General features: G+C 51.3%; 1 protein-coding gene and 1 pseudogene across 14 annotated transcripts; both read right to left on the reverse strand.

Moving 5' to 3' along the window:
• Window positions 1–1,666: 1,666 nt before the first annotated feature.
• ASGR1 (asialoglycoprotein receptor 1) lies at window positions 1,667–5,337 on the reverse strand. Of its 14 annotated transcripts, none has more exons than XM_001504758.5 (9): window positions 5,091–5,337; window positions 4,751–4,840; window positions 3,265–3,381; window positions 3,041–3,136; window positions 2,891–2,962; window positions 2,581–2,667; window positions 2,343–2,494; window positions 2,160–2,266; window positions 1,667–2,083 (listed from the first exon to the last, which is right to left on the reverse strand). In XM_001504758.5, exons 2-9 carry the CDS (start codon window positions 4,815–4,817, stop codon window positions 1,927–1,929), a joined length of 855 nt encoding a protein of 284 aa, XP_001504808.2. In that variant the 5' UTR covers window positions 4,818–4,840; window positions 5,091–5,337; the 3' UTR covers window positions 1,667–1,926. The 14 variants fall into 14 exon arrangements, with proteins under 14 accessions (XP_001504808.2, XP_023509168.2, XP_070082615.1 ...); XM_023653400.2 differs by having other exon boundaries at window positions 3,265–3,444; window positions 5,091–5,316; XM_070226514.1 differs by having other exon boundaries at window positions 4,751–4,863; window positions 5,091–5,316.
• Window positions 5,338–7,734: 2,397 nt separating this feature from the next.
• LOC138916186 (baculoviral IAP repeat-containing protein 5 pseudogene) lies at window positions 7,735–8,409 on the reverse strand (annotated as a pseudogene).
• Between the last annotated feature and the right edge of the window lie 994 nt (window positions 8,410–9,403).

Here is a 9,403-nt window from a genome sequence, read left to right on the forward strand (position 1 = left end):
TTGACCCATCGTTTACTGAGAGAGATGTATTACAATCTACTATGAGTCTAGATTTGTCTCTTGTTCTTACATCTAAAATTTTTGTTTCATGTATTTTATGGCTATGTGATTCAATGCACATATATTTAACACTGGTGTATCTTCCTGTTTAATTAAGCCTTTCATCATTTGGAAGTGACCCTCTTTATCTCGAATAATACTTTTTGTTACAAAGTGTACTTTATATGATAATTATTTTGATTATAATTTGCCTAATATATCTTTTTAATACTTTTGCTTTCAACCACTCTGTTTTAGATGTGTCTCTTGGCGTATCGTGGTATTTTACTTTTTATTCTGTCTGGAAGCTCTTGTCTTTCAGCAAGATAATTTAGTCTTTTGCATTTAATCAGCAACATATTTGGATTCATAACTAACCTTTTATTTTGTGCTTTTTCTCATCTACCTGTTTTGTTTCTTTTTCTCTCCTTTCCTGCTGTCCTTAAAATTAGTATTTTTTTCTTCAATTTTCCCCCTCATAACTTTGGAATTACAAGCTCTAAGGGATTAACCTAAAAAATAATGGTAGGGAAAAAACTGTCTTTGCTGTCTCAAATCTGGAAGTGTTACATAATTATATCTTATATATCTGTATTTCTGGAACTTCTCTCCTTTCTAAAGTCAGATGTCTGTCTTTCCTTTTATTCTCCTTCATATTTGTTTATTTTATTCACCTTTTCCGAGAATCAGATTTTTCTTTTATGGATCTTATCTATGCTTTATATTCTAGTTTATTAATTTTGGCTTTTTTAAAAATAAATTCCTTCCTTCTATTCTGGGGGATTTATTTTGTTATTCTTTTTCAAGTTTCTTGAGTTAGCTTATTTCAATTCAGCCTTTCCTGCTTTTTAATAAATGCACTTAAGGCTATATACATTTCCTCCTGGGAATTGCTTTGAACCTTCCCACAATCTCAGGATGTAGCACTCTCCTTGTTCATTTCTAAATCACTTGACTTTATTTCGATTTTCTCTTAAACTCAAAGTTATCAGAAAGATGGTAAGAAATTTACATGACGTAGATCTTTTTCGGCTATACTTTTGTGCTCATTTCTGACTTGACTTTATTATGACCAGACCATTGCTCCTTTTTAGAATTAGATGTGGTCTTATTTGTGGAGTAATACATTGTTGATTTTTGTTGATTATCCCAAAAGTGTCTGTAAAGTCTTAATCTGTTTGTCCTGTTAACTCACATCCTGGCTTGTGGATTCTATTTATTTGGGGTCCTCTCTTCCGTGATACCGGTTTTCCTCAGTGGTTTGGTGATTCTTGATTGTGGACTTGGTTGTGGGAAAAGTTCCATCACTGTATTCGTTACCCATCTGTCACGCAGCAGACGCCAATGAGTTTCAGTCAAAGCTTTCGAAGCACTCAACACGTTGGGGTGATTCTGTTTCCAGGGGGATTGCTGGAGGCAGGACGGTCCCGGTAAAAATCCGATTTTATAGCTGAGACTTAGAGAGCAGAATAACTGCCTTCACTCCCCAGCCTGTAAAGAACGGAGCCAGGCCACCTGGCCCAAAGCCCATGCGGTGCCCCCTCGGCCCTGCTGCCTGCCCAGAGCCTCCTAGTGCCACCAGCCCAGTCCTGATCCCTTGTCCCCAATAACCAGACAACTCAGAATGTTTCATATATTTCTCTTCTTTTTACTCTAAAAAAGTTGACAATAATAACCAGCAAACTGCAGAAAGTGACATGGGTTCCAATCTCCCCGCCCCTCCAAACATCATTCTACATTCCTCAGACACTGCCCTTCCCCCTTCCCTTCAAATCCTAGAGGAAGATACTGGAGGAAGTGGAGGAGGCCCCCAGATAGGATGGTCCCCAACCCCAGCCCCTTTGGCAGGTAAAGGCACTGAGGAAATAAGTTAGGGGAGGGACGCTCCTAGCTGTCCCTGTTCAGCTCCGTCTCGCAGACCCAGCGGTAGGGCCTCTGGCAGACGTCGTCGTTCCAGCGGCCGTCCTCCGTGAAGTGGGCACAGTCCTCGCCTCCCCCAAGCCCGTGTCCATACCAGTCGTCCGGCTGCTCCGGCCTCCAGTTTCTGAAGGGACAAGCGGGATGTGGCCCAGGAGCCCCAGACCCCCAGGCAGGGAGGGCGGGGTGAGGTGCACACTCACTTGAAACCCGTCTCGTAGTCGGTTCCATCCACCCATTTCCAAGGCCCATTCTGGTCAGTGAGGCCCATCCAGGTGTGCACAGGGCCCATGTGGTGCTGGACAAATTTCTGGAGAGAGAGGAGGCAGGTGGTGACCTCTCCTTAGAACAGCCAGCCTCCCAGATGAGCCCTCTTGGGCCCTCACCTGCTCATCCCAGGAGCCCACCACCACCAGGTGGGCGTTCTCCAGCTGGCAGTACTTGTCGGCTTCGGGCCAGGGCTTCCCAGAGCGAGAGAACCAGTAGCAGCTGCCTTCATGCTCCAGCCAGTTAACCGGGCAGCAGGTCCTTTCAGAGCCTGGGGGTCAGGGGAGGGTAGAGGAGCTGAGATGCTGCCTGGAGGGAAATGGGCAGGAAAGCAGGGCTGGGTGCCTGCCTCCTCACCATTGCCCTGGAGGATGGCCATCTGACAGCTCAGGCTTCGAAGGTCAGACACAAACTGCTTCACGTGGAGCAGCAAGCTGGAGTGATCTGGGGAGACAGAGGGCGGGGCAGGGAGATGAGAGGGAAAGGAAAAGGAGGTCAGGATGAGCTCTGGGGGTTGGGAGGAGTCTGTCATCTGCATGCTGGGGCCCCAAGATCAATCACAGAGGCCCCTGCCGCAAGACCCCTAGGTTTGGCCTGAAGGACCCTCTGTATCCTACACACACACACACACACACAGATGCACACATGCGCATACTCCCTCTCTGACCTTCACTCAGCTCCTGCTGCTGTTTCTCCAGCTGGGACTCCAGGGACTTCATCTTTCTGCCCACACCTCCTCCTGGGGGAGAGACCTGCTCAGTGTCCCAACGTTGCCAGCCTTCCGCAGCCTCCGAACCCCAGCCCCAGCCCTCCTCACCCTGGATGCTCAGGGCCTTGACCTCAGCCTCCGTGCTCACTGTGAAGTTGCTGAACGTCTTTCTCAGAGCCTGCAGCTCCTCCTGCAACTTGGAGTCTGGGCAGGAGCCAGTGGGGATAGAACCAAATGAGGGGGCTGCATTCACCATCACAGCAACCAGCTCTCCTTCCACCACTGTCCCCCGCAACATTGCTCCCTTCCCAGCCCACCCCCGGGGCACCCACTCTGGGATCCGATCACACAGACAACCACCAGCAGCAGGAGGCTGAGGCCCAGGGAGAGCAGGAGGAGGCGGGTTCCAGAGCAGAGGCGTTGAAAGAGTGGCTGGGGAGGAGGTGGCCCTGCAAGAGGAGCAGGTGTCAGGGTCTCAAGGACAGACGGGAGACTGGAGCAGCTCTGGGATCCTAGGAGGAGAGCAGACTAAGGCTCTTCTAGTAGCCTAGGAGGAACCATATAGATTAAGAAATCTGGACAGTGGGTGACCCTGAGGGGCCAGAGGCAACTGGAGGCGGGAAAGGGAAGAGGGGTGGAAAGGGGTGCTATGCGTAGAGCTGCCCTAGCCCTACCCAGGCCCTGAGTCTTTGCTGACACCTAGTGGCCTAACTGTGTCACTGCAGCTGGCGAACCTCCTCAGAGCCTTGAGGACCCAGTCTGTGAACTGGAGGAGACTCATGGAGTGGGCGGCCAGCTGGGGAGTCAGCTCCCCCCTCAAAGGGGCAAGAGAAGGGGTTTTCTTTCTCTCCCCATGAATCCCACTCCTCTTTGGCTGGATGCAGAGAGAGAAGGCAGAGTAGCCAGACTTCAGGCCCCTCAAGTTGCTCCCACTCGGGGAGATGCATCCCTGTGAGCTAGGATGTGGGGGCGTCCCCTTCATTCTCTCCTCCCTTGTAGCCCCTTCCTCCATCAAAGGGCACTGCCCACTCCCATCACCCAGGAGCTTCATCCTTGCTCACATGAGAAAGAAGCGGGGCTTGTTTTTCTGTTTTGTTTTCTTTTTAAAGATTGGCACCTGAGCTAATATCTGTTGCCAATCTTCTTCTTCTTCTCCCCAAAGCCTCCCAACACACAGTTGTATATTCTAGTTGTAGGTCCTTCTGGTTGTGCTATGTGGGACACCATCTCAGCATGGCCTGATGAGCAGAACCACGTCTGTGCCCAGGATCCAAACCCGCCAAAGCCTGGGCCTCCGAAGCAGAGCGTGCAAACTTAACCGCTCGGCCACAGGGCTGGCCCGGCTTGTTTTTTGATGGACAGCCTCATCCCCCCTCGGATTGGAGATCGCTCAGCCTCTTCACAGAAACCTTACCCGCTTGACCAAACTGATTCCAGACACCCCATACACTCACACTCACACTCACACTCACACACATGACCAAGGCTCGCAGGCTGTTGGAAGAGGAAAGCAGGAGGGGGCCTAACTTCTTCCAGTTACTCCCACTGCCTGGGTCACCCCCTCCCCATGGTCCTGAGAAGTGAGCGACAAGGTGATTGTCAGGAGGGTCATGCAGAAGCCTTGGGCACCTGTCAGCAAGAAGGAGACTGCAGCTTCACACCCTGTACCTGCCCTGAGAGGGGCGGCTGAGACACCACGTTCTTGTGAGTGGGGCAGACCCAGAGAGAGAGTCAAGGGTCACAGAAAGAAGCTGAGGGTGAGGGGGCGATAGCCACCTAAGGCTGACCTTTCAGAAATGGGGGGCAGTGTCCCCTCACCTTTTCTGAGCTGATGGTCATTCTCCTCGTTGTCCAAATGCTGAAGATCTTGATACTCCCTTGTCATGGTAAGGCAGGCTGAACCTGGGACTAGGTCAAGGCCAGGGTTAGGGCTGAGGTTGGAGGTGAATGGAGTTGGGATGTGGGGTCTAGCCCCTTTCTAAGTGATCGGTGGCTACATGGAGACCTTTCTTCTTTCCCCTATTCCCTCCCTGGCCTAACATGCAAAACCCATCCTCTGAAGTTTTCCCACCCAGCCCCCAACCCTCATGACAGCATGTCCCCCCCTCCCCTCCCCCACCTCCCACAGTCAGTCCTCCTGCCTTTCTTCCCCTTTTACTTGCTGAAGGTCTCAAGGTTGACTCCTGGGTCCCTCAATGCTGTGCAGATCCCCGGCTAAGAAGGGAGCTGAAGCCTGGAGAATCGGGGTGCGCAGACAGCCCTGGATGGTGCAAGGGGAGGCGCAGGGTCCATACGAGGCCCCGAGCCCTGCGCCTCTGCGTGTCTGGGTGTCTGTGTACCTGCGCACACGAACTGGCATCCCCAGTGCCTGGGACTTTGGACGTAAACAGAAGTGGAAATGGACTGGGAACCCAGGGGACGTTTGGGGGTGGGAGCGGAGGATGGGTTGCTTCTGCTTTCCTTCCCAGAAAGGGGGAGTCTCCTGGTCTGTCCCCACACCCCCACATGCCGGTCACCGCTCTCATTGCGCCATTTGGGGTGGGGGGGCCAGGCCAGGAGGGGCTGGGATGCAGTTCACTGTTTCCCCTCTGCCCCTCCCCCTTTCACTTCCTGCCTCTAAATTTCCCAGAATTGTCGGTGTCTCCAAATTTCCCTGACCAGGATCAAAGGGACCGGTTCTCTGCTCTTGCCCAATCTGGTCCTATGACCCTGGCATCTGAGCCTAGGCCCCAGCTTCCTTGGGGGGTTCAGCCGCCAGGCTCCCCAGCTTGGAGCTAACTGGCTTCACTCTCACAGGGAGTGAACTCCTCCAAGCAGGAGGGGGTGTGGTGGGGGGAGAGGCACAGAGCAGGCTTTTCCCACCTCCACGGTGATTGGCGCCAGCAAACCTCCCTGGGCTCCCATCACGTGCCTGTGGCTGTTCATTCACCAATTCCTCTCATTTCCCCAGATTCACAGATGAGGAAACTGAGGCCCTGGAAGGGAAGAGCTTCCCCAGGGTCATGCTGCAAGGAAGCAGCTGAGTGAGCACTGGCATTTGGGCAGCCCGATTCCAAGACCCGTGCGCTGGCCCCAGAACCATACCCAGCCCCAGGGTCCCAGAGATGCTAAAACTTGGTCCCTCACAGCTCCATGGGCATTCAGAGAGGGTTGTGTTCAGAGAGGAGTGTGTGAATTTGAATTATGCTGTTAGAAATTGGGCAACATTAAAGATATTAACAAGTCTTGCTTTAGGCCTCACATGTGAAGTCACACAAAGCCCACGTTAGTTATTTCAGTGAGGAAACTAGTCTTGAGTTGGGACAGTTTTCCCACACGTGAGATATTCAGGAACGCATCCCTTGGGTAAAATGTGAAAGCCCTGGGTGCGCCCGTTTGTCTGTGTCTTGAAAACCCGCCTGTTGTTTGCATGCACTGGGACCATGGCCAGTAATTTTGGTGATTATTGGGCTGTTAATTTAGTATTCTCAGATATTCTCACTCACAATCTGGTTTATTCAGGCAAACAAACCTACGCTGTTTTGGTCAGAATAGTAGTTAGCCTTGCAGAAGCGGTGACTGGAAGGAAGCACGGGGGGCCCCTGAGGTGAGGGCAATGTCCAGCGTTTTGATCTGGACACTGGTTGCACAGGAGCCTTCGGTTTGCAAAACTGCAGAAAGCCGTGCATTTACGATCTGTGCATTCTTGCGTTTGCACGTTCTACTGGAACGAGATTGTTTTTGTTGTTGTTTTTGCTTGTTTGTTTCACTTTTTAAATTAATTTATTCCATTGCCCTCTTTTAGGAAGATTCACATTAGAAAGACAGGTGAATTATCAGCCACCTAGTCCACATCAATGAGAAATAGCTGTTTGCAGAGTATTGACAATATTAAGACCAGGAACTCCTTACACGTGTTTCCCAGGCCACCTGTGCCTGCCCCCTCTGTGAATGACAGCTCCTCCAGAGCGGGCTCGCCAGGAAGAAGCCGCTCTCACTGGGGACCCTTCTAACTCGAGAGAGGATGAAGCAGTGAGCTGGGGCTTTGGAAAATGCCTTGTCTGGTATTAAGGACCTTTTCCTCAACTGTTTTAGAGAAATGCTGCAACCTTGCCATGTGCCCATTGGGTAAAGAAGTATCTTCAACTGACCTCAAAGCAAGACATCAGCTCGAGACATGAGCCCTGCTCCGCGCCACCCCGCCATTCACACTCCAGTCATGGCAAGAACACTAGCACACGTCAAGTCCCGAGGCAGGGCCTGCGGTTTGACACCACCAGTTCTCCGTCTGTGAGCTTGAAGGTTACAAAATGCCGGGACAGGCGAGGGGCCACCTTCACACACACAGCACTTCCAGAGGCTCGGCAGGGAGGTGATTCCATATGATCCGCTCTGGAGCAAAGGGAGGCTGCTGTTATACCGCAGACCTGACGGGTACAAGGATGGTCACAGACGTGTAGATGTCAAAGCGAGCTAATACAGAGTATTCGGAACACAGAAAGGCACACTATAAATTCGGATTATTACACAAATAAAATTTAAAATAGTATCCTTAATTCTTTGTCCAGTCACAATGGACCTAGGATCGCATTCACGAATCGAATCTCAAGCTCGACAGCCACTAGTCAACGTGAAGCCCAGACATGTCGCTGTGGAAGAGGTCTACCCACGGGAGCAAATTCCTCACCCTGGCGAGTCCAGGAGTCAACAGAGCAAAAACCGCCGGAAAAAAGAGAGAACCAGTCACTGGACTCAGTAGCATCAGCTGTACAATGAAGTAACCCCTGGGACCACTCTCAAGAAACAACGAAAATATGGTTTAAATATTCTAATTTCAAAATATTGACATTCTCCTGTCCTAAGGCACTGTTAAGGGGCCCCACAGAAAAGTCGGTAACATTGGGGAATGTGCTTGGAAATTATGTCCGCCACTGGGGGACCCGTGAATGTGGGGAGGCGTCACTCCAAGGCAGCCAGCTGCTCAATGGCATAATGAACCTTCTTTGCAGTTTCTTCAAATTCTTTCTGGTTACTGTTGGTTTCCTTTGCAACTTTGTTCTTGGCTCTTTCTTTGTCCAGTTTCAAAAATTCACTGAGGGTTAATTCTTCAAACCGCTTCTTGACAGACAGGAAAGCACAGCCGGATGAATGCTTTTCATGCTCCTCTACGGGGTCCTCGTCTGGCTCCCAGCCTTGCAGCTCCTTAAAGCAGAAGAAACCCTGCGCGAAGTTGGGCTCATTCTCAGTGGGACAGTGGATGGAGCCGGCCACCGCCATCCACTCCGGGGTACAGGCGCAGCCCTCCAAGAAGGGCCAGTTCTTGAAGGTAGAGACGCGGTGGTCCTTGAGGGAGAGCTGCCAGGCCGGGGGCAACAACGGGGCACCCATCCCGCAGCCGCCAAGCGCTGCTGCCTGGAACAAGATGTGTTTGAAGTCTGGTTTCTACCTATACCCACGTTCCCAGACTCATTGCTGAGGGAGCAGTGCTTGGACCAGTGCTGAAGAACACCCTCCAAAGGCGGTCGCTTTAGAATGGGAGTCAGAGGTGACGAAACACTGTGAAGAAAGCCAGACACACCACATGACACACTGGGCCACCAGTTTCCAAGGAGGCCATCTGCAAAATACCAGCGATAATCCCAAGAAACTAAAAAGTAGCTAAAAACGAAACTATACCACAGGGTAGTAGATTTACGCACTCTGAGAACTCGTCCACCTTTTTATGTTTGTTCTTCTGAGAACCTATGCCTTGAATCATGCGAGGTCTTCAGGGACAAAGGCTCACGGATTCATCTTCTACTGCTGAGTACCACAAACCTAGTGGCTGAAAACAGCACCCGTTTACTAGCTCACAGTCCTGTAGCGCAGAAGGCCAACTGGGCTCTGTGCTCAGGGTCTCACAAAGCTGAGATCAAGGGGCTGGCAGGACGGTATTCATTTCCGGAGGCAAAGGAGGAAAGGAATCTGCTTCCACGCCGGTTCAGGTTGTTGACAGAATCCAGTTCCTTGCAGCTATAGGCCTGAGGTCCCCATTTCCTTGCTGGCTGTCAGCCAGGGGCTGTCCTCTGCTCCTACAGGCCACCTGCATTCCTCGTCACGTGGCTCCTCCATCCTCAAAGTCCGCAAAGTGCACGGAATCTTTCTCATGCTTCCAGTCTCTGACTTCTCTGCTTTTAAAGGGGCTCGTGTGATTAAATGTGGCCCACCTGGAAAATCTTCCTGTCCTGAGGTCAACTGTGTGTATAACACACATACATGGTCATCTATAAGGTCAACTATGTATAACAATGTAATTGTGAAAGTGGTAGCTCATCATAGTCACCGGTCCCAGGGACGACAGGGTGGAATCTTGGGGCCACTTTGAGGACTCTGCCAACATACTTCACGAACAACGCCCCCCTGCTCCGCCCACCGCCCACCCTCCACCCCCCGCACCCCCAGTACACTTCGCTGTGGGATGTGGAGCACATGCAGAGAGCAGTTCAGAGAGGC

This window comes from Equus caballus, chromosome 11, assembly GCF_041296265.1.
Source record: "Equus caballus isolate H_3958 breed thoroughbred chromosome 11, TB-T2T, whole genome shotgun sequence".
Taxonomy (NCBI): Eukaryota; Metazoa; Chordata; class Mammalia; order Perissodactyla; family Equidae; genus Equus; species Equus caballus.